The 24,085-nt window shown below is 41.5% G+C and overlaps 1 protein-coding gene across 5 annotated transcripts in view; it reads left to right on the top strand.

Moving 5' to 3' along the window:
* The window catches only part of LOC104146252 (SPNS lysolipid transporter 2, sphingosine-1-phosphate), a 143,471-nt gene that overhangs the window by 26,250 nt on the left and 93,136 nt on the right, over window positions 1–24,085 (top strand). For all 5 annotated transcript variants that reach the window (XR_011134855.1, XR_011134856.1, XR_011134854.1 and 2 more), the window contains exon 2: window positions 10,116–10,181. Coding sequence is in view for 2 of the 5 variants with exons in the window: in XM_068910103.1 (XP_068766204.1) it covers window positions 10,116–10,181 (66 nt within the window). In the remaining 3 variants the exon portion in view is untranslated. The remainder of the gene's footprint in view (window positions 1–10,115; window positions 10,182–24,085) is intronic.

The following is a 24,085-nucleotide window of genomic DNA, read 5'->3' as shown; positions in this document are numbered from 1 at the left end:
ACACGCTCACCCATATCTTAGTTGTCTTTTCTGTTCCACAAAAGTGTGTGCCCCTATAAAAGGGGGAGGGAGCAGGTAAAAAACCCTCACTCGCTCAAATCAATGTCATTGGAGATCGTGGAGGCTTTCTTTCCTCAGCCTTCAGTACCTTCAATTGTCTCAGCAGAAATTAAAAAAAAAAATAACAAAAAGGATATTTGTTATTTCTTTCCAAATAACTTTTTTAATTTAACATTTTGAATTGAGTTTTATGATAGTAAAATGTGATGTATTGACAGCCCCAGAGAAATAACTGGTAGTCCAGAGAAGGTATATATGATAGCACAGGCTATCTGGTGCACTACCTCTTTCCACCCGGCCTGTAAACCTTGAGTCTGGTTGGGGCTATGTCAGAAGATAAGGTGACAGTGGAAGTTCTCGTAATCTGTGTGAATGAGGCAGGCAACAAAGTGGCCGGTTGTAGATTGTGCTTGCATAGAATTAGGTTGAGAACGATTATACTCGCATTGTATATGCTATTAGCTCTTACGTTACTGCTGTTAAAATATTAGCAGGTACTTGGGCTGGTTCCAAATCAGTAATATTCACCTACTTACTAGCTAAATGATCAAAGGTATTTGATAAGATATAGTAATATGACTTAAACGTATTTAGTTAAAACATAAGTAAGAAAACGTGAGAGCGAAGGCATCAAATTGATTCTGAGAAAGTGAGCCTAATTGTTAAGTATTGTCTCCTGAAGAACTTGTAGATGACTGTTTGCTTCATTGATTTTATCCAGTCAGAGGACAGTGAGCTTAGACCTGTGAAATCTATAGCCACATGCCTCCAAAGCCAGCAAAAATCTCTAAAATCTCTCCAGAAAGAGATTTGGTAAACGTTTATGTGCATTTCCTTGTCATTTGTGGCTCATGCTGGTTTCCTGACTCATTGTCGCTCCAGCGCTGTGATATGCCAAGTTTTCCAATAAGGAAAACAAGGGAGTGGTGAGTCACTGGCTGAATTCATATGCACTTGATTTGCTCTATCATTATCTGTGCTGTTTTTGTTTATTTTAATTAGTTCATGCACAAAGGCTCTGAGATATGCTTCACTGCATGAGTTAGCCAGACTTGCTAGTCTTCTGCAAAGATCAGAAAGCCAGCCAGCAGACAGCTAGAGCTCTTGGTGGCAGGTCCTCTTCCTTCCACATGCATAAGGAGAGTATGAAAGAGGAGTCTTTGAATTTTCAAAGAACTGAAAAGTGGAACAATAATGTTCTTATTTTCTAAGACTCTACTGTTTGATCTGGAAATCTGTTAAGGTTTCTGATTAGATCTGAAATGTCAGAGGAGTGGTCTTTTCCCTCAGTAAAGATTCCGTTTCTTTCTCTGCGCTTCATTTTCTATTTAAAAAGCTAGAAAGAGGGTCTAGACTGAGTCTGAGGTAAAGAGGTTAGGTATGGGAAGAAGATCTGGCAACTCTATCTGCAAGTTGTTAATGACTCCTGTCGTTTCAGATAACTAATATAAATCTTGGCTATTACTTATATTTCTGCTTATTGTTTAAAGTAGTACCAAGTTCTGATTTTCAGCATTCCTGCATAAGGAACCTTTCCAAGTCTCAAAGAACAAGTCTGTTTTTAAGTCCAGTCTAGGTGCCAATTCATCTTAGCCTGTCCTTGTAGCCAAATCAATTCATTTATCTAACTGAAGTCTGTCTTTGGCTTGTGGGAATTGCAAGGCTAGTTAAGATGGACTGAGGCAGGAGTCTCAAAGTGGCAGGAGGAGGTAGGGGTGAAATTAAGGATCAGTTTGTAGGGAGCTGTATGGCAAGTTTGGAAAGGATAGCAAAATGACACAGTGAATTTAGTCTCAAACTTGACCCACCCCACTTTAGAGTTTTCCTAGTGGGAGCTGTTAATGTGCTGGATCATGAGCAGAAATTCTTCAGTGTTTTGGAATTTATTTAAGCTCTTTGGGCTCATTTTGCCTGCATATCCCACATTCCTCATTTGATGAGGGTTTCCTTCCCAGCTGTACTCCTGGGAACAGGCATACACTGTAATTAGGGAGATGAGAGATTTGATTAGGGTGTGGTTTTGCCACTGAGGCACCCAGCATTTGGCAGCCAGAGTTGTATTCAAATTCCTGCTTTTGTTTTGATTTTTTTAATCTGAGTGGAGTGAGCTGTCCTGTGCTACCTTCCCTAGACACCCTGACCCTGTGTTAATGATGCCTTGCATGAATCGATTCTATAACTGATGAACTTTCTTTTGTCCCCTCCCACTCTTGCAAGCAATTTTGTGCTAAGCTTTTGCATGCAACGTTACAATGGAGTAATGTTAGGTGAGCCATCATTTATTACTACCTTGCTCCTGCCAGAGAAAGGAGGAGAAGTGTTTTTGTTGGTTTTTTCATGTCTTTTCTTCTCCCAGTGCCTGACTAATTGTGTCCCCCACACACCTTTTTTTTTCCCCTGATGCTTAATTAAGTGTTACATACCATGCCAGTAAGCCAGACACCTTTGGGAATGAATGAATAGCTCAGATACTTCCTTGCTGATATTGCAATAATGATAAAAATATTGAATGGAAAAAGTGGGTGTGACAGGTGGTGCAAGCCTCTGAGGATACCAGTGTTTGTCTATTCAGAATAGGTACATCACTGCAAAGCAGACAAAAACTTTTGTTTTGTTTTTTTCCCCAAAGCTATAATGTGCTTAGCAGAGTATATAGCACCTATCATACTGAAAGCCCCCAGAAAAAGCTGCTGAAGCTAAATAGCAAGTCCTGTTCAGTGTCAGAACTACAGGTGTATATCCTTACGGTTTTGAACTCCATTTCAAACATAACTCTCCGAAATGAGCCTTCACCCAGACACCTTTCAGTATGAGCAGACAGTGGGAGCCCTCTCCTGTCTCTGAGGCTATCCATGTCTGTGAAGGCTTTGAACTTACTCTGGGGTTGTGGTAGCCACTTACATGTGGCTGTTTTATGGCCTGTGGATGATCGCAATACCGGGCCCTGGAACCCTGGCTCATTCTGATCTTTGGCTTGAACTGCTGTGCTGGATTTGTCTCTGCACAGTGCTGCTCTTTATTACTCAGGGAAACCCCTTTCTAGTCATGCCACAGTGGGTGTTGGCAGTGAACAGAGTTCATGAAGTGTTTCTTTTCAATGCTTTCTAGGTCGGAAGTGTCTTGCATGCCATTGTGAGCAGATCTTTGGAAATCCTTGTTTTGATTTCTCTAGCTGCTGTATTCTTTTTAGTCTTGCAACGCTATTTCAAAACCAAAGCAGACTATTTCATCAGTGTGCATTGTCATATCATGCAACAGTAGAAATTAGTTTTGCAGAAGGAAAGTCTGTGTACATTAAGGAAGCTACTTGAAAGGTTGAGAAGTCAACCTTTTCAAGCAAGATATCACCACTCATTTAGCAATACATAAAGAGCAGGATTGCCTCTTTTTACATATAAGACAGGGAATGTTTACCTGGCCATCAAAAAAAGGTTGTACTACACTTTAGTTCTAGTCTAGCTAGTTGTGGTAGCAGTGGGAATTTGTCTTGAGGTACAAATAGCATCAAGGCTACCGCCTGGGTTTTCAGCAAGTAGGCATTTAATTAGGGTCCAAACTGTGAAACCTGTGTTTAATAGCTAGTGGGTGTCTGAGCTGAAGCCAGCCTGTTTGAAGCTTAGGGATTTGTGTGTGAGCTGCAATCACGCCTTGGGGTTGCAGTGAAGATATAATCACAGAGACCTCAGAATAAACTTCTCTCCACCAAATCTTTTCACGTGTCTGTGAGCAGACAGGTGTGTACACTACTCCTACATCTACTTAATGCATTATTTGAAGCATTAAGTTGAGTATGGCTGCAGGCTTAAGAGAGAGCCTGATGGTAAAAAGGTCAGAAGCTAGGGCTCTGCTGTCCCTATTCAGTTAGCTCCACCTGAGGGAGCTGGTCCCTGAAGAGTCAGGGAGCATAGCCTGGGAATAGAGGCCTTTCAGAAAGGCAAAATGCCGTGGTAAGGAGGAGAGGTAGGAAGCAACAGGGAATGGAGGAAAAATGGATGTTAAAGCAGGGTCTGTTCTTGCTCTTTGAAAGCCAAGAGAGTGTGTGAGACTGGGTTCTCCTCCATGTGCTTTCAGGCTTCCTCAAAGAGAGGTGCAAGTCCAGGACTGTATTGAAGCAGGAGGGACGGTGCTGGGGGCATGCGTGGTGACTGTCAGCGGCCAGGATGTGTCACATAGAAAGTTGTGTGCTAGTTCCTTTTAAACACTTTTTTCCCCATTAGAAGATACCCTTAAAAATGCGTGTGCTTTTAAAGTAGTCAAAATTGACTGGCAGTACTGCAGCACACAAACAGCATCTAAAGAGCGTGCATTGGAGTTACTGATGCAAGGTTTGGTCCACTGAAAACCTGTAGCTGTGTTTCTGTAGCATTGCACTCTGTGCACAGCTTGACCCTGTTTTTGCACCTGCCTTTGGAAGTAGCTTGAAATCAAAGCTTGATGTTTTGTTTTGGTGAGTGGAAAATGGGGCTCTCTCAAGGGAAGCTGTAATGTCCTTTTGCTTTGGAAATTGTGATTTCATTGTGGCTTAGCTTACAAACATAGGCTCTTGCCATGGTGACTCTTTATTGAGATGTAAATGTAGCATTTTTTAGATGAGGAGCACTCATCTCATACCAGCTCTAAATATAAGGGATAACAAAGGTACTCTGGACATTTGATCTGCTTAGAGGTGGTCCTGTAAGTGATGGATTACACAAGAAACATCTGAAGTAAGTTGACCTTCTGTTCAGAGCAGCTTTTTACCCCGTATCAGATGACCTTCCAGTCCTGCAACTCCTGTTTAGCTCAGGTTAGTAACACAAGCTCTGTCTAGGCGAGCAACTTGCCTCATGCATGATCACCTATCTCCCTGTTTGAAGCCTGAGCTGTGCACTTCCAGGAAAACTCTCCTTTCTCAATCAAAGTATTTCCTTTAAATCAGAGATAACATAGGCCATAAAATGTGAACCTGCATTCCAAATGCCCCAGAGTCAGGTCTTTCATATTCACTGTTTGTGAAATGGCCATTGAAGAATGGAAGGCAACAGTACGCTTGATCCTGAACTAGATCCTAGAAACCCTCTGATGCTGTAGGTAGATGAGGTCAGCCACGTTCCTCTTCCCTGCTTGCTTGGCCTTCCTTCCCTATCTAACACTCCACACCCAAAGACCTTTTATCTTCCAAATTGCTCTTAAAAGTTCATGCACAGTGCTCACAAGATGCCAGTAACTGCCTCAGTGTCTTTGTCAGGTACTTAGACACCAGAGCTGTGGGCCCAGTAAAGTAATCTAGACAGAGCTGAAGTAACAAAACCCACAAACAATCCCAGCCAATCCTCTGTCTGGGTTTCCCAATACATCCTGTCTCTGTGCCCATTTTGATCAGGTAGTCAGCACTCCAGGTTAGGTGCTGCCTGTGTTTCATCTCATGGAGTTCCAAGCTTTGCATCAGCATTAACAGCATCTCATCAGCATCTAGTTCAGCTGGTGAGATAATATGGGAAGGTGGCACCATGTTTCCTGTTTGATCAGTCCTGAGAATGCCGAGTGTGCTTAAGAAATAATAGGCGATATCACTAATCTATGTCCATGTAGTCATAAAGACATCCCAAATGGCCATCAGCCTTGCTGAGAGGCTGTCTCAGCAAGGGTAGCTCCTAACTGTTCACTGCTTATGGCTGTTTGCGGCTCCTCTGGAGACGTAGGTATGAATTTTTGCATTAGAAAGGCCTTGTCAACCTCATGTGGTGGCTTCCCTTTCTTCAGTTGCATCAGATGTTTTATTCCAGTGAGACACCTGGGAGCACGTCTCCACAAGCAATGTAATTATTGTCTGGAGCCTGGTTCTGGCTCTCTCTGCTTTCCCGTCATCTAGAAAAGAAGAGAAAGTCCAAAGTTCTATCACTTTATGTATTCTCTCCTGGTCTATCATTGCTTAATTGTATCTCTAAATCTTATTAAAGCTCTGGGTGAGTCACTGCCATGTTCAGGTGAAAATAAACAGAGCTGAGCAAAGTTAGGAGAGGAGGAGTGTCTTCCCATGTGAGTATGCTGAGAAGGGAAACTCCTGCAGCAGGGAAACTCCTATCACTCCATACACATGTTGCATCATCTGCTTGCCACTGCCTCTAATTTAAAGCTCTAAATCCCATATCAAAACACCTGTAGTCCAAAGAGAATACGAAACAAACTTATGTGGAGTAGGAAATTCATGTCAATTAGACATACAGATCTCTCCAAATCACTTGAGACCCTCCTCCAAGCTCACACAGGACCCATAAATACAGTGCTAGATTGTCCTATTGCACAGACTATCCACAGAATCCACTTCCTTCTCCCTCATCACAATAAAATTGCAGGCTTAATCCAAGGTGGCTGCACTTCAGTGTCCTAAATATATTTAGTTTATGGCTGTGACATTTCAATCTTGTAAAATATATTATGATCTCTTGCAAAGAAAAGCACTGTAGAACTGTAAAGACATTGTCACCAAATAGATAATTTCTTTGCAATGAACAGAAAGACCTCTTCTCTTTACTGTGTAGGCACCATTATAATCCCTTGCACTTGCTGTTCTGGTTTCTGATGCAAATCTGAAAAAAAAATCTTCTTTCTAAGGCTATGTTTTCTATCACATCCTAGTTTCTTCCTCTTAGTGAAGTTTGATGTTTTAATGGGCCTCTTTGGCATTCTGGCATGGCTGGGAGTGTGTTGCCACGGGCAGGGCTAGCAGCTGTCATGGTGGTGGAGGGAGCTGTTCATGTGCATGCATATTCCATCATGTGATCTGGACTGCAGATCAGTTGCAATTGGAAGGGATCTCTGGAGATCATGTAGTCCCACCCCCCTGCTCAAAGCATCTGCCACATCAGATAGCTTTAATAAGGCAGGACTAGAATCTCTTAATCTCCCTTTTCCCATCACTGAATCAGTCCCTTTGGTATCCTGGCAAGACAGTAGGTTGTGCCATATTGCTCCTTGCACAAGTGAGATTATGTTGATGGCTGGTTCTTAGCCCTTGCACGCTTCTCAGTTTAGGAGGTATGAATCCTGCTTGGTGATCACTTCAGTGAGAAGGTTTCTGCTGTGGAACAGACATTGGGGTAGTCTGTCAGCAGCATCTTCATGGTAATTTTTTTCGTCAGCTCCAGTCCTAACTAGAGTGCGTTGGCTGGGAAAAGTACAATTGCAGTGTCCCTAGCTTAGAATTTTGCTAGTTTCTTTTTCTTAATAGCCTGTTTCACGGAGTTTATTATTAAAATAAAAATCTATCATCTTGTCAGTGGGAGTTGTTCCCGCATCTTGAAAGAATGGTGGGTGCATGTCTCAGCCATTTGTTATTAAAATAAAAGAAACTGCAAGGTGACGGACTGAACAGAGCATAATATCCACCATAGAACAGTTTGCTGGATCAGGAGGTAGGTATGCATCACCTTGACCACCCAGTGTTGTGCTGGTTCAGGTTAAGCCTTATATTGAATGGATCTGTAGAAGCAATGAGAACTTGGATCCCTCTCTGACTTGATTTTTTTCAGCTAGAGGGTCAGGGGCTCAGCTGCAGCGAGTTGGTAGGATATTTCATTCTTATGTAGCACAACTGAGTGGTGATAGGAGAGCATAAGAAAATATGGCAGTCTATTTCCTCCCTTTCTGCCAATATCTCATGTTCTTGAGAATGTTTAGGGGATTATTTTTTATAAAATTGGGATTGTAGTACTCGCACGTTGTTCTGATTTGCTGAACTCCACCTAATATGGGCAACTTGGGACTGACCAACAATGCAGCGCAAATTAAAGGTATTCAGAGCTGATTAAGCTAAGTAAGCTCTCTAGGTTCGGGTTGTAAGAGAACCCCTTTTGGGGAGTAGAGTGGGACACCAAGGAGAGTGTGCAAGTCATCTAAACTGCAGTGGGTTTTGCTAGGCAAACGCAAAATTTATTTTGTCCATCAGATATAGCCGAGGTAATGATGTTTCAGTTATTAATGGAGCAAATGAGGGAGCCATGCAGCAAAGCATGAGGGAAGGACAGCCAGCGAAGGCTAGGGAAGACGCTTTGAAAATGGAGGTCAGTCTGCCATTGAACAGCAAGTTATAAATTTTCTGTTGAAGTTATGGTAGGCAGCAATGCTTCAAAAGAAAAGGAAGGTCAAGGAGAAAGCTGTGTCAGGGTGGATGTAATAAGGTACTTAATATTTCAGAAAATTACAGAATCAAGGAATAGTGGAGATTGGAAAGGACCTCTGGAGATCAAATAGACCAACTCCCCTGTTCAAAGCAGGGTCATCAAGAGCAAGTTGCTCAGGACCTTGTCTAGTTGGGTTTTTAATATCTCTAAGGATGGAGAATCTACAACCTCTTTGGGCAACCTGTTCCAGTGTTTGACTCCCTTACAGTAAAAAAGTTTTTTCTTATGTTTAAATGGAATTTCCTGTATTTCTATTTGTGCTCATTGCCTCTTGTCCTTTAACTGGGCACCACTGAGGAGAGTCTGGCTCTGTATTCTTTACTCCCCTCCTATCGGGTATTTATACCCATTGATAAGATCCTCCCTGAGCCTTCTCAGCTCTAAGCAATTCCAGCTCTCTCAGCCTTTCCTAATAGGCAGAGAATGGAAGGGGGGGAATTGTTGTAGGGGGTTGGAGACTAAACTAATGTTCATGGGCAGATTTTGGGAGTCTAAAAGCTATCCTGAATGCTGCCCTGAGTAGATGGTGTGTAAGTTGTATGGAATATGACAAGTTCCTCTCAGTCTCCTTTTTTCCTTTAGTTTCCTTAATTTATGTCTGTTTTCTTGGCATTGTACTAGATGTACTTCTGGGAATAGTTGACTCTAGGTCTTTTATCTCTGTGTGTTTGTCATTCAGTGTGATCCTGGCAGTCCCAAAAGCTAAGATATTTATGGTGAGTGAGATCAAGTTTGTGCTTAGTTGATTCTTGTGACCTGCGGTGATAAGCAGAATGGTTTGGGTGACACCTCGGGTCAAATTTTGAACTGGAGCTGAACTTTTATGGGTGCTCAGTATAATTGGAGGAGGACATTTTCCTTTCTTTTCTCTTTTTTAACAAAGGAGACCTGCATTTCCTCAGTTCTGGAGAAGCCAGTAGGCCCAGATATTAAGAGAACAACTATCTCTCTTCCAGACCCAAGAAACTGAAGTACAGTTTGTTTAGACCATAGACAAACATTCATGTCTTTGGATCTGTATCTGACCTAACTGGACCCTCTATAGCTTGGCAAATAGGTGTTCCTCGTGAATTACAAAAGTTCAGTTCTTCAGGTTTTCGCTGTTGGCTAGTGGCTTACAAAAGCATGCCTGAATGTTGATATATGTAACACTGTTTGTGTGTACAGTACGTTACATACAATACAATACATTTGTATTTTTGATACCCAAGTGCTGAAACCAGCTGAATAAGCGAATTTTATAAAACCTGTGAATTTTGCCTGTGCCAGTTAATATATTGAGGGTCCAGGGAAGAGAGATGGTTGGTTTTGATTCTGCTTGTAGTTATTTTGAAGTTATTTTGAATATTTTTTCACTTCCCCACTTTTATTAAGCTTCTATTTAAAAATTATTTTCTCCATTTATTTTGGAAATTAGAATCCCCCAGACCTAGTTAGGAAAACTCCCATCGTTATTACAAGTGCCTTGTGGTTCTATGCAGAAAATTGTATTTCCTTAAAACAGTTTTGTTAAAGCTAGTCTTGGATTCAGTTTAGTTTGTCCATCTTGTTGAGCCATTTGAAGTACCTAAGGTGCAGAGTCAGTTTCCCTATATTTCTGTACAATAACAAATGTCAGGGCTCTGGATTTTGCAGATTTGTAGAAACCCTCATCTTATTTAAGAAGGGAAGACTAGGTCCTCATGCATGTGAATTTCATTCCCAAACTCTTTGCACAGTAGCCCAAAACTGAGAAGTCTGCCTGTACAGAAGATAAACCAGTGTGCAGACTTTAGAAGTTACAGATCTAAAGTACTGGGATTTGAGGCTTTGCTGATGCTTCCTGAAGAGAGTGAGTTGTATGCTCTTCAAAGGCTGATGGTACTGAATTTCTTCCCTCTCTTTTCCTCACAGGTGTATTACTAGACATCCAACAGCACTTTGGAGTCAAAGACAGTGGGGCTGGCTTGTTACAGACAGGTAAGAGTATTTGTTTTCTGGCTGGTTTTGTAACCTTTCTCTTGTAAGAAGGGCGCTTTCAGATTTCTTGAATTAAGGTTGGGCCATCCTCCTTTGGACACATATGCTGAGAAATGTATTCTTATTCGGAAGATGAGTGAAGATGAGGGGACTTTTTATTTTGCTGGTGGTCACGAGACCATGGCTTAGAATGAGTTGAGTGCAGAATGGACAAAGAGCAAATGAATAATGTTATTTATGGAAACAATATTCAAATAAAAGAGGACTGCCTCCCCTAGATCAGAAAGATAATGGTAAGTCAACAGGAGGGTCCTGTGGTTCTCTGTTCTATTCACTCCCTGTAGGTTGGTAATAAGTATAACGCCTGATGCCCTTCCTGTTCTCTAAAGAGAATCTGCTGAATTTGGGAGTACAGTGTGACATGAAAATGTAAAATGCATCAGGACAAATACCTCAGAGTGAAAACTGCAGAAAGGGCTGACAACTGTTGCATTCAGGCTAACTCATTGATCAAAGATAACTCCGTGATTTTGGTGTCATTAACATCAGATGTTTCTCCCTTTGTATTTAAGGAAGAAAGATTATTGCAGTTCTGATGCCTCTCTTTTTCATGTTGCAGATGTCTGCAGACAGAGCTATACAACCCCAGGACAAACCCAGCTTTTTTGGCCTCTGATCCTGAGGTGGTTTAGGAGAGTGCCTTTGTCAAGGGACTGGATTTGATGACATTGAGTAGCAGTCTCAAGTGGTTATGACAGCACATTTGATCTTTATGGAGAGTTGAAATGACTAGTCAGAGAGCAAATGCAGTATTTTAAGGAGAGAAACAATCTGCTTTGGAAACTTCCTGCAGCATTATTAGTTGGAGTTGTAGAAGCGTGGTGCTGTGGTTGTCCTGTCTTTTTGTACTTCTCTCTGAGGGAACCACACTGGAATGACTATATCTCTGGAAAACAGGATTAGAAATAGTGTACCAGAAAGACTTTTTTTTTTTTTTTTTTTTTTAAACATATTGTCTCTTTTGCTATCATGTTAGATGCCAAATGCCAGTCAGGAACTTGTCCCTGAAGCCATAGCCAACAATAAAACGTATAGAATTGTTCACTCTTTGTGGCCACATGGGAGGCTGGTATGACAGTTTCAGAGCTCTCTCAGTTGTCCTTCAATCTCAGACAGTGATGTGAATCACTGGAGTTTTTTTTTTTTTTAAATGTTCTGCAACTCCTAGCACAGTAGGGTCCTCATCTGTGGTTAGAGCTTCTTGGTAATGTTGCAATGCAAACAATTAATAGTAGTCTGTACAAGGGCTTTAAAAATATCCCTGGTGCCATTCCAGTGGCAATAGTGGCTGTTCTAATCTAACAGCTTTTCCATTGTTGTTTGCTTACAAAGTGTGCAATTCCCAAGATGTCAGAGGGCCTCTTTGGTGGGTGTGGGTGTATAACAATGCTTTGTAACATCTTGGATTATGTCCTTCTAGTTGCAGCCTCCTGCCCAACTGAGGAAGTCTTTACCTACAGCTGTCCTTGTGGAATGGCAAAGTTGAGCTAGACTAATGTGTCCAGAACAGAAAGCCTGACCTTACAAGTGTTACTGATGAGAAGTAGCATCAAACAGTTATGCCCAGAGAGGCACTGGGTATCTGTCAGGCTCTTTTCTACAGCAGTTATTTGTACTTATTTATTGTGCTCAGAGGAACAGATCCTCAGTGTGTCATTAGACACCAAGTGCCTTTAACAAAATATTCTGGTAGAAAATGAGACTTGCCAAATCATATATTTAATCTTCTTTCCCTTCAGTGGATGAAAACCTTCTGGAGATGATTTACTTGACAGCAAGTAAGAGCTAAGCTCCAATAGGGCGTTTCATCTGTTAATTGCAAGAAATGTTATACTTACTTCTCTAGTGAACATACAGGGCATCTGAAAACAGCTTCACTGAGATTTTGCAAGGTTCCTGCAGAGTGTGTGTCATGAGTTTCGTAACAAAAGTGACTTTAAGAAAAGCAACATTTCTCTTATTTTCTGCTGATCTGAAAATGTAGGGCTTGGCTTTGCCCCTGGAGTATATATAATAATGCAGTAATCACAGTGCCATCAGTCCCAGGAAAAGACTGCTCACAAAATAAACCACCATTTCACATAAGTAACTGTAGGGACACCTAACTGAAAACAATTGTCTGTCTTCAGCTGAACAAGTTTCTATTTGGCAGCTGGCCCATGGCCCATGTATCCTTAATCCTGCATAAACCTTAAACCAGCATAAACACTACTTCTAATCTTATATCTGTTCCCTATGTATGACCTCTCTAAGCATGTATATTGGAGAAAATGGATGTAGATGTGTAAAAGCAGCTTGACTAAGGATGCAGAGGAAGCCCATGGTAAAGTTGGGACCAGGTCTCCCAGACCTCTGCCTTAACCTTAAACTGTTCCTTTCCAAGCAGCGGAGACAGAAATACCATCTCATTCCCAGGAGGTAGTCCTGCTAACTGAGTGATGTGAGACGAAAGGCTGTTCATCCTGAATATGTCCTCTAAATAAAGAGTGGATTAGTCTTCAGGTTGTTAATCTTGTGTCTAAATGAGTCCTAAATTAATTTACAATGTTAATGAGGGGGAGTAAAAATAGTGTGGTATTCACTGTTAGTTCATATTACTCATCAAACAGGCTTTAAAAATAGTAAAGAAAATCCTTTTAACTGAGGAACAAGGCTGTGCACAGTGCTTTAGGAGGAGACGGTACTGAAAATTCAAAGAGCAAGGGGAAAAGAAATCGAGCAAAGACAACGTATGCCCTGGCATTCATACCATGATCCGTTCTTTGCAGGCACAGCCCGTCTCACAGCTCACTCACTCCAAACATTCAAATGCCAATTCATGCACTGCAGCTTCTGCTGCTCTCTGGAAAACAGAGGTGACTGGTTTCTTAGGAATTGCAAAGACAGAATTTGAATTTTTGTCTTGTTTTGTACTATTCTCAAGATACAAGCTGCTATTTGCCTAGGAGGTGTAATGAAAACTGGTTAGAGGGGCACTGTAGCTATCTGTATAGCAAAATCACAGGCACGCTCCAGTCTCATCCATAATGGAAAGGAGCAGAATGTGGTAGACTCTGTAACAAGGATCCTGTGACAGCAAAGGACACGTTGACAGATGGACCGCAGTTGCTGCTTGCTCAGTAGCATTGTAGAGTAACAGGCACGTAACCATGTTGACTCCGGAGCCTCAATTATCTCTTGATGATGCTAAAATTCTGTGTTGATCTTCATTTTTAAAGCACTAAATATACAGTTACATAAGTAGCAATAAAGTTCACTTAACTACACTACAACTTGGATGTACGTCCAAGCTCCTTGTATCATCTTGTTTCTTTTCATTTCTTACTGATTGCTTTTCCCAGCTGGAGAAAGTATGATCCTGGCTGATCTCAAAAGGTGATAAAGCATCTCCTTGTCTACTTGAGCTGTGCAGCTGCAATCAGTCAATAGAGTTATAAGCCAAACCATTGCAAAAGTGTTTCCCTTGTGCAGAGTTGGGTAGGAGCAGTAATTTGGACTTGAAAAATCTAGAGCTGAGGCATCAATAAAACACAAATACTGGGAGGAGGAAAAATTGGATTTGTAAAAGTACTTCAAATTAGTGTTACTTAAATCAGATTTATTTCTGTATATGCTTAGATCACAGGAGTAGTGACCCAGTGCTGTGCTCTGGTTTTCTCTGGATTTTTTTCCATTCTTTCTTCAGCGTTTGTGCTTTATCTCTCTGTCTGCTTTCCTCGCCCTTGGATGTATTTTGCTTTTGTGTCTCTTGCCACTATCTATTTAGCAGAACAGAGCTTTAATAATAATAGGGCCTGATTCTCAATATAGTTTGTCTTCTGTAGGTTTTAGGATGTTTTATATAGGAGGGATAATGAGACTTGCCCTTCTCTACAGATGGGGAAGCTAAGAAAGCCAGATGGGAGAAATGACCTGCCCAAAGTCACACAGCAGGCCTGAGGCAGAGCCAGAATGAAAATTATGGTCCAGCTCCCTGAACACACAGTATTCAACCAGGTTAATGGTTAGACCCAGAGATTTGTTCCTTGTTAACGGGCCCCCTAATCTTCTAGCCCAGGCAGCTCAAGCTCATGGGAAGGCACATAAAACAGTGGGGACTTCTGCAAGCAGAAACTGAGCCATTAAACGGAGGCTATGGAAGGGATTCCATTGAAATGCAGAGAGAAGTGGTGTCTCTCTCCACAAAGAGCATAGGGATATCCTCAGAGGAAGAAATCGTGATAACCAAAAGTTCCTTGCTTCTGACCTGATAGTATGAAATGTAAGGAAGGGAGAAGTCTGGAAGGACTCATTGACGGTGAATCATCCTAGATACCCAGGGCTCTGAAAGAACTCCTCCTGCATGGAGAGAAATGGGCATTCAGTCCCTGGTTTTCCTGGGAAGCCTAGAAATGCCAGGTACTTTCTTAAGTCTTATTATCGGCTCATTTTTCCTGTAAGGGTCAAAAACCTCTGCTCATTTGAAAAGCGAAACCTTTACCCATCTGAGTTCCTCTATCTACTGAGTCTGCCTAGTGTGTTCTTGCAAAGATGTTAGCAGCACTGGTGTGCTCTGATTGTACCGACCAAGTTATAGGCATGCAAAGTGAATTGGGTACTTGATATAGTGGAGTGCATGTGGGAGTGATGAGCTAAATCAGACTTGCTAAATCAAAAGTTTTTCTTTCAATTCTCTTTGACTCCCATCTTCTTGCCATCAGTGTATGATGGCAGTCCATATTGCTCTCTAGCTTCTCCTGCTCTGATGTTTTTGATCTACTCCACACAGAGAGCGCTGCCTCTGGATGAGATGCTAACCCTGGATACATGTATGTTACATGAGCTGCAAGTGCTACGTGTTTCTTTTCTCTCATCAGCTTCCACCTGGATAAATATTGTCTTTCTCCCCATCCCTGATGCACATAACTGGATCAGATCTTCATCTTTCACTTTCTCCTGCACTTGCTTATCTGTTGTTTTTGCCTTGCTAGAACAGAGGAACTCATGTTCTATACACCTCCTTATCTTCTGTTTAAAACTCACAGGCTTTCCTTTTGAGTGAATGACTTTTCCTTACTCCAGAGCACCTTCCATGGCCCTCATATCTCAGGTGTGTGTGTCTGTATCCATTCTGCGTCCAACAGTAATGCAACCCAGAAGGCAAGACAGAATGCTTCACAGTTGCTTTTTGTTATTTATGACTGCAAATGCTGTGGACCGCCATGCCCTACACAGAGCAGGCCATACCACTGTTGTCTTCTCTTTCTCCAACCTTCCTAAGCACCTGTAACTCCAGGAGACTTCACTGGAACTTTTGGACCCTGAAGACCATGGCAAGGTGGAGATCTCCTTTTGCCAAAAGGAGATCCTCACAGTCATTAAACAATGAGTAAAACTACTTTCCCCATTTCTAGATCCCTGGCGTTCTGTAGCATGATGCTGACATGTGGGGTTTAAGACCATTTGTATAAAACAGCTTCAGTTTAAGCAATAACAATGAAGAAGCCAGGCTTTGCATTCAAATAATGTGCTTGGATAAATGTTTGAGACAAGGATGGTAAGGAGAACCTCTGTCTAACTTGATCCTCCTTTATTACTTGAATACCAAGCAAGTTCTTTATTTGGAGCACAGTAGGTGCTGAAATAGGATCAATGAGGCCCTTTCATTGGTTAGGAGTTCTGAGAACATCTCAACTAATACCTGTTTTTAATGTATGGCTGACAATTGGCTCAGGTTGGAATCTGCATACAGACTCTTACAGATTGAAGCCAGTGGTCCAGATCCATGTGGACTGAAACACAGTCTGTTTTCCAATATACAAATTCTGTGCTGGAGTATTTTGCAATGTGATCTAACAGAAGATTCAGCTGCCTTCTTCCTACAAGCAGGTCTTTTACTTATCCAGGTAGAGTGAGTTGAGGAAGTCCAGAACCTGCTAATTGGCAGCCTAAGTCTATGAGTCCTTTTTTTTCCTTCTGCTAGAAGGGTTTCTGATATGCTAAAGTCTTGGCAATCTGAGCATCTCATTCATGAAAGCAGTCAAGCCTTTGCAATCAAGAATGAAAGTGTTTTCTTGAATCAGTAAGTAGGTTATGGGAAAACACATTTGTGCCGTAGCCCGGTTCCCCCTACACTAAGGACTGAACTATAAAAATCCTATTTAGAGTGTGCTCTCTGAGTAGACAACCCTAGACTGCAAAGTAAATAATCTTTGCTTGGGTGGGGGGAGGAGAAGGAGAGATGTTCTTGCCTCCTGTTAATGGGAGGTAAATGCTTGAGGCAGTGGGGCACTTTGTCTTATTGCACGTGGCAGCAAGTGAGTGCAGGCTTCCAGAGCAGGGCTTGAAAGACTGGCTTGTCTTCATTAAGATCTTGATTTTATGATACTCTATGGCCAGTAACACAACGTAACAATTTATTTTCCTGTCCTGTCTTCCTGCTTTGCAAAGGGAAGGTTTGCCCTGACTATTGACCTCTCAGGGCAGGTACCTGGGCTGGTTGTTACAAGAGAAACTTGCAATCGTGCTGCCTGTGGCATGACTGTTCTGTAAGCAGATGTTGGCCCTGTTTTCCCTAAGGCTGTAGTTCAAGCACCACTTGCCAAGGTTGTATTTACTTCTGTAATTTATTATAATAATGAGGGGAGAGATTTCTCACAGATTAATATCTGTAGCTATCGTTCTACCCAGCGTCCTAAAGGATTTTAATATAGCCTTCCCATCTACCCCTACACATATTCTTCAAACCTCAGAATTTCATTCAAGCCATTTATAGTGGAAGATGGGATTTGTTTTCTTATTATGTAGTGCTCTTAAACAACTTCTTGCTCTTAGTGCCAGCTGTGCAATCTGACATAGCAGACATTGGCATTGTATTGTGTTTTTCGTGCACAGATAGACTTGCTAGACTTGCTGCCTATGTTTATTTTTTAGCATCATTTCTGGACTTTTGAAAGAGGAGGATGAGTATGTGAGTTTCATTAGCAGTTATTTTGATGCTGTTACTAAACATCTAATGGCTACCAGTTATTGGAAGAGAGAGGTGTGTACTTATATTTAAGACCTCATGTTAAGTTACTCTTTTTCCTCCCCTTCTGCAGTGACACTGAAAGCTGTTTAGATTAAGTGGGAAACCTTGCTTGGCTTTAATGCTTGCTTTTCACTGAGCCTTAAGTCTAATTTTCAAGGGTGGTGAGCAGAGAAATATTTGTTTTATGGTATAAATCAGAAGGAGCTCTGTATTCCCTCTCTTTGTGCTGATCTGGATCTGTGAATGCATTTGCTGCTAATACTCATTGGGCCTGATTTAAAGCTCAGTGTTAGCCTAGAGAAGATGAATTTTTGCCTTGACTTTAAGGGGAGTTGGATTAGGGTCTTCCATGAACTGAGAGTGAGAAAACAGAATTGACGTTTGTAGGCCGTTCTGTGTATTTAATGTGCTTCACTTCAGGGAAGCCATAAATGCTTTTCTCTCTTAAAAGATTTATTTTAAGATTGTTTTGGTTTTGTCTTGATTCCTTCTCCCCTCTTATACGCCTTAAGAACTCTCATTTTCTTAGAAATGAAACCTACCATTCTGCAGGGCGATATCTGAGATCAGGTGATAAAGAGGTCAGGCTTCATCTGTGCCTGCTGGGAAATTTCCAAGTTAATTTGATATAGTTGGAAGCATTGCTGTTTTAGAAGGTGTTTGATTTGAGAGACAGATATCATTTGGATAGACCGAATAGTCCAGCAGAGTGTGAAGGAGCTCTGAAGCACTGAAGATAACCATCTCGAGATGAAGCATTGCTCTCGGTTGTCAATACAGTAGATATCTAGTACCTTCTGGAAATACCAGCGTGTTAACCTTGTTGGAAGTTTTGACTGAGTGAAATTTTCAGGATCGGGTCTTCCTTTTGAGTGTGAAATTTGCTCCAAGTTCCTTGGTTTTAATTCTGCCTTAACTGCAGTTACTGATTTTATCCTCACCCCTGTATCTGAATGGTCCAGCTCATCACAGCAATTGATGGAGTTAGCTGTCAGCTCCATGCCTCTGTATTCAGCATGCTGTCCTTTTGTCAAGCCTGTCCGGAAATCTAAATAATAAAAAAAGTGCCTGAGTGCCCTTGGCCACACCTTTTAAGCACTGGAAATAATTGGCAAAGTCTGACAGAGAAACATACAGTCTGTTTCACGAGAGCTTTTGTCACAAAAAGAGCCACGTTAGGAAGATGGGTGAGTTAAAGAATAATTTTGCCACAAAAAAGGAAGTATTTTTTTTCTTTACTCTGGAATGTGCAGGGTGTTCTGGAGATTCATGTGCGACTGAGCAGAGTTGCCTTCAATTTAAGCATTGTTTTTGAAAACAGCCTTCAATTTTACAGGTGCAGTTTAGGATATTTACATGCTTAACTCACTGATTGTGGCTGCAAATCAAAGTAGTTAAATGGCAAAAATTGCACCAGCAAAATTGTTCCCAGGGAAAATTGTGAGCTCAAAATTGGTGACTGAGTTGAGGATCCTTTAAAAATCTGATGCTAAAAATAGATATTAGTTCAGAAGGGCTGATGTAAAGAGTTACTGTGTAAGTATTTGACAAGATAAATCTATCTCCTTTATTGATCTTCTTGAAGATAAAATTGCACCACAGGAACATGCAAATGTCTTGCCATTTTTTCTTTTTTTCTGTTTTGTTTTGTTTTTAAATTGACATCTACAGTCAATACACTGCCCATATGATACCTCCCAAGCAGGAATTCTCTGGAGCAGGGCTAGAACGTGTGAAAACTACTCTACTGCTACGTTGCTGTAGCTTACAGTGCTGGAATTAAGTTATCAGCCATGTAGTTACTTTTGCTTAGTCATATGGCTGTGCAAAGAGGACCTATCTGCAAGGGTTATTTTTTATGAGTTTCCTATAAAATGTGAGATCTTCTGTCAAAAACATTCTTCTTTGAGGTGTTTGGCTTTCCTGATATCATTGTGATCTGTCAGAAAGCCAACCTTACAAGATGGGTATTATGATGAAAGTACTTGGAGTTTGTTGGCTACAGAGATGCTGTCAAAATACAGTGCAGAAAGCCAAATGCTAGATCCTGGATGAGGTTCAGCATCCTCTGTGTGGACTGCATAGGGAGTTCTTCTTGTCCTATTGAGTGCTATGGTATAATTTCAGCCCAGGACTAACATTTGACAGACCTTTTAGGTGTGCATATAATTAGATATTTTAGCTCTGGATGTAATTATAAGTGGAAACACATGAATGATAAAAATTGCTGCGACTGAAGTTTGCAGCAGTGCTTGAAACGATGATCTATGGTAGTGTTGTGGACTTCCTTTTTCCGTAGTAGGAATTTGACGTTTCAGTGTCCCATTCTGTTCCCTCCAGTGGCCACAGAAATGAGTGGGCTCAGTATAGAGGCTTAGGTACCTTTGTGAGGGACTCTTGCTTTTGTGCAAGTTGATGCGCCCTAGGAAACCATGCTATCTTAGTAATGGACTGTTTCTACTTTTCCCTTTCCATGTTCAACACACAGGGTATGCTCTGCGTCTTGTGCTAACAAGAGTAGTGGGGAATATCATTCCTTTCACAGTGTTCAAGAGTGTGACAGCTGTTTGCATGGGTATTTTGGCTGGCCAACGGGAATTGCAGCACTGTAAAAGCCCTGACTGGTATCCCTGCATCTTGCTAGAACCCTGATAGAGCAGGAATTGGCCCTAAATCTCTCTTTTGCCTTCCCTTGTAACAACTGTCTCCAGGAATGCTATGCTTAAAAACCTTTAGGGCTTCAGTTGCTTTGGATTCGGAGCTGAACTGCTTGAGTTGATACTTGGGCTTGGAAGTCTGGTATAAACAGCCTCTTTCTTTGTCTCTAAAAATGGATGTGAGGAAAAGAAGAAAAGATGGGGTGTATTATTTTTTCCAGATTTGTCATTCAGTTCTCAGGGAGCTGTTATTTTTGCGATATGAGCCTAAGGAGTTATGTGGAGCTAGTAGTGAGGTCTTTCCATAGAGTGGTTGTGGTTTGGGGGTAAAGAGATTTCGCTACTTTGGAGCTGTATATTGTATAACTTGATTCACTGCTGTCTGTACCTTTGTGTGTGTCACCTGAAGTTTAGTTAAGCAGGTGCTCCTTTAATGGGAAAGCCTGTGTGGCCAACTGATATAAGTAATACAATAGTACTATTTAGGGCCAATTAGGGTCAGGAGTTCACTTGGCTGCCATTGGTTTGAGAGAATCACCTTTGATCGTCCGTTTTGTAGCAGATCAGTGCTCTGCTCTGGCTCTTGCGCTGTCCCGTGTTCTGAATGTGGGGGTCATTAGCATTCAAAGTCTGTTGCTTATAAGCAGCGTTCAAGTTTGGGTGCATGACCTACAGCACCGAGTTCAGTGTGCTTTGGAAACGGGACCTTCCAGTTCCTCGTAATGGCAGTGAGGGTAAACGCGCCAATGTGTGTTTAACCCATTGATGGTCTTTGTGCTCTGCAGAGGGGTGAGTCTGTTCCAGTGCCCTGCCTGGTTCGCCTGGCATCACCAGCCTGGAGATGCTGGTGGATTTGTTTCTGTTTCTTCCTTTCAGAGCCTTCACTTACTTCCATCTCTTTGGCTAACATAGCAATCACGGTACGTGCTAAGCGCTTTGAAACTCATGGATGTAACAGAAGGGCAAATTATCAGCAAATTCGATACAGAAGGTGAAGGGGGAAGGGTGACAAGAGAAAGAACAAATATTAAAAGAGAAAGTCACAAAAAATTGGAAGAGAGAGAACAGATTTTCTGGAAAAACAGCTTGTCCAAAGCTTCCCTTCTTACCATCGAGGACATTTTATGGCAGCAGAGGTGATAGTACAGGAATGTTAAACTTTTAGTAAGAGCTCCCCAGTGAGATATTTCTACCAGCTGCTAATGTTATATCCTTCCAATGGCTTGGACGATACAATATATGACATACTGTGCAGAGAAAATGTTTGCATCATGTATTAAAGTCGCATCATTTTTTCCTGTTTGTTCTTATTGAACTTTTTTTTTTATGGATCCATAGTACAGAAACTAGAGCCCTTTGTCTAACCGCCAGAGGAATAAACTGCTGGCCGTGCCGCGACATGTTTTCCCCCAAAGTTCAGTGTATGGCTGTTCCATACTGCTAATAAGACAGCTCAGCTGGCATTCTGGGACATTACGCTGATGTGTTCTCGAGGGAACAGAACGGGATAGACAGTGAACACAAACTGACTTCATATGGGCCTCTGAGTCATCTGTCTCACCTTCTACATATTTAGGCCTGATTTAAATGGGCTTTTTTAACATGTTAGCAATCCCAGGATTCAGCAAACATTATCCTTTCTTTTTTTACATTAACGTAATCGATGATGCATGAAGGCATTGCGTTCACAAACTTTGTGTATTACGGAATTCATTTCAACATCTGTTTTTCCAAGAGTACTCATTCAATGAAAGGGTAGTAGTCAGAATAGATTTAAAACCCGGGATTATTTAACATAGAGGTCCAGTGACGCACTGTGGCTGTCGGAACTACTGTTAGCCCTGGAATCTTTTATAGAGGTCATGTTCTTTTATCCAGAAATGCATCTGAGTTGCATACCTCACTCCTGGAACTGCAGTAGAGCTTGGTATTAAGTAGAGTGTTTTTGCAAGTCAGGGATGATACTTGGGAAGTTCAGGTGTGTGATAGTCTCTGTCTGCTTTACAGTTGTTATTTCTGAGACACAGTTCAGGCTCTACTGTAATTTTGATTCTTTTCCATTAACAAACAATGGCAAAATAAACATGGGGATACATCAATTTTTTAACAGTAACCTTAAATTAGTTTATTCCTTTTGAAGGCCACCCAGCCACTGTGAAACACTTATTCTTTGTCTGAATTGCCATTCATAACAGCAAGAGGCAAGAGCATTTCTAAATAGTGCAAAATTGAAACAGTGAATAACTTCTGTGGAATAGCACTAACCTCTCACAGTCGTGAGAGAGGCTTCCTACGCGCTCTGTGATCCCTCTTCATTGTAGGATGAAGACTGCTTGTCATCATAGGTATTTATTTGTGGCCCGCTGTTTGTTCAGCTCTCTTGTCCTACTAGTCAATGCGTAATTGCAAATTGCAGTCAATAGCAATGTTTCTTTGTATTTACTTTATGGTACAAAAGCCTATTGAAATGTTGCTGACATTTGAAAAAGTAAATGGATAAGCCCTTGGCTGTGTACCCTGGCAGAGAGTTGTTTAATTACTGGTGGGCATCATCTAAGAATGCAATTGGATATGAAATGGGAAGTATTTATGACCCCCAGCCTATGCCCAGACCACTTCTTCCTAAACGGTGATGGAGATTCCCTCCAAAGTGTGCTGGACATGCAAAGCGGAGGGAGTCGAGGATATTTAGGATGTCACAAGATCATGTTCCTAAGTTCTGTGGCTCACACGTGTCCCCTGTTAGGAGTGTGGGTTTTGGTGATTAACATCTGGAAAATTTTTCTCTAGTAGAGTCTATACCAAGAGAGCTGGTGGCTTAGCAACCCCTAAGAAAAGCATAGGTGGAGTTACCTGATGTACTTTAACAGAAAGAAAAAGCAACGTGGTAACGGCTGACAGTCTAGAACTTTGATTTTGGACAAAAGTTTTCATTTGCTCCATGGTATATCTGGACTCTTCCCTGATCCTGACCTATGCTGTAAATCTATCTAGGTTAATGGTCCAGCATTTTATTTCCTGGCCCTTGCAACTATTTTTGAATTCTTTTTGTCTACATCTACTATTTCTGGAGCTGTGCAAGTCCTAGTGTACAGTGTTTGGGCAATTAAATAAGAATTAGCCCAGGATACAGGATAAGGATGAGCACAAATGGTTTCTTCCTTGCCTTTTAGAGAATTTATGACTCATACTGAAACTAGACAACAAGTTCATTTGCACACAAGATGCTCTTGACCAATGTGTCTAGCTCAGTTTGGCTCGTCAGCCCCTGCTCCTGCATATACTCACATTCTCACATTCTGTCTTCACATGCATACCCGTAACCCAGTCACTTCCTTTCCTACAGGAGCAGTTTAAAGATAATCTATATTATTAATTTGCTCATTCTTAAAAGTAAGGGGGATAATGGTAAAGGCACATGGAATAATGAATGTCTTGTAAAGGTAGGTTGTGTGTTTCTCTTATGCTTTCCTCATGATACAAAACAATCGGTATGGGTGAGTTTAGTGTAAAGGAGCACTCTTGAAACTTCGCAAAGGAGTTTAATGAGCAATTACTCTGTGGAACTGGACGCCACAAGTGGTGTTGTCAGGGCCAGAAGCATAGCCAGAGCTTAAAAGAAGACCAGCACATTACAGTAATAATCTAAATGAGTTCTTGGGAGGGAGATAAATCCCGAAGCATGAGGGCTTAAGTCAACCTCTGAGTAATTCAGCAGCTCATGTAGAAATTTTCTTGTACTTTCCTTGGAAGGATCTGACTGCTGTCACTGTCCCAGGCAGGATACAGAACTACACAGTTTTCTGATCTGTTGCCATTGTTCTTGTCGTCTTATGAAATGGTCTCCTGAGGTGACATGAAAGATCTTTTATTAGGGGATTTGTTATTCTTTATACGTTGCCAGTGCCTTAGGCAGAAAGATGGACACTGCTGTTAAAGAGAAACTGGGAGATTTCGGAGAGAAATGCTTTTCTTTCCTTCTGTGTTGCTGCTTTGAATTGAAACACAGCCAGCACTACAGAGAGTTCCTCTCTAAAATAAGTGTGGTTTTGGTCCAGTCCCAAACGGTTGGTAGCTTATATAGCAAGAGCTATCATTGCAATAGACACTGTTGCATTTGATAGCCATCTCAGAAGAGAGCTGAGAGTTGAGCAGGACAAAATATTTAAATTCCCTCT

The sequence above is a fragment of the Struthio camelus genome, chromosome 16 (genome assembly GCF_040807025.1).
Source record: "Struthio camelus isolate bStrCam1 chromosome 16, bStrCam1.hap1, whole genome shotgun sequence".
Classification (NCBI taxonomy): Eukaryota; Metazoa; Chordata; class Aves; order Struthioniformes; family Struthionidae; genus Struthio; species Struthio camelus.
This window is presented reverse-complemented; position numbering and strand designations above follow the sequence as displayed.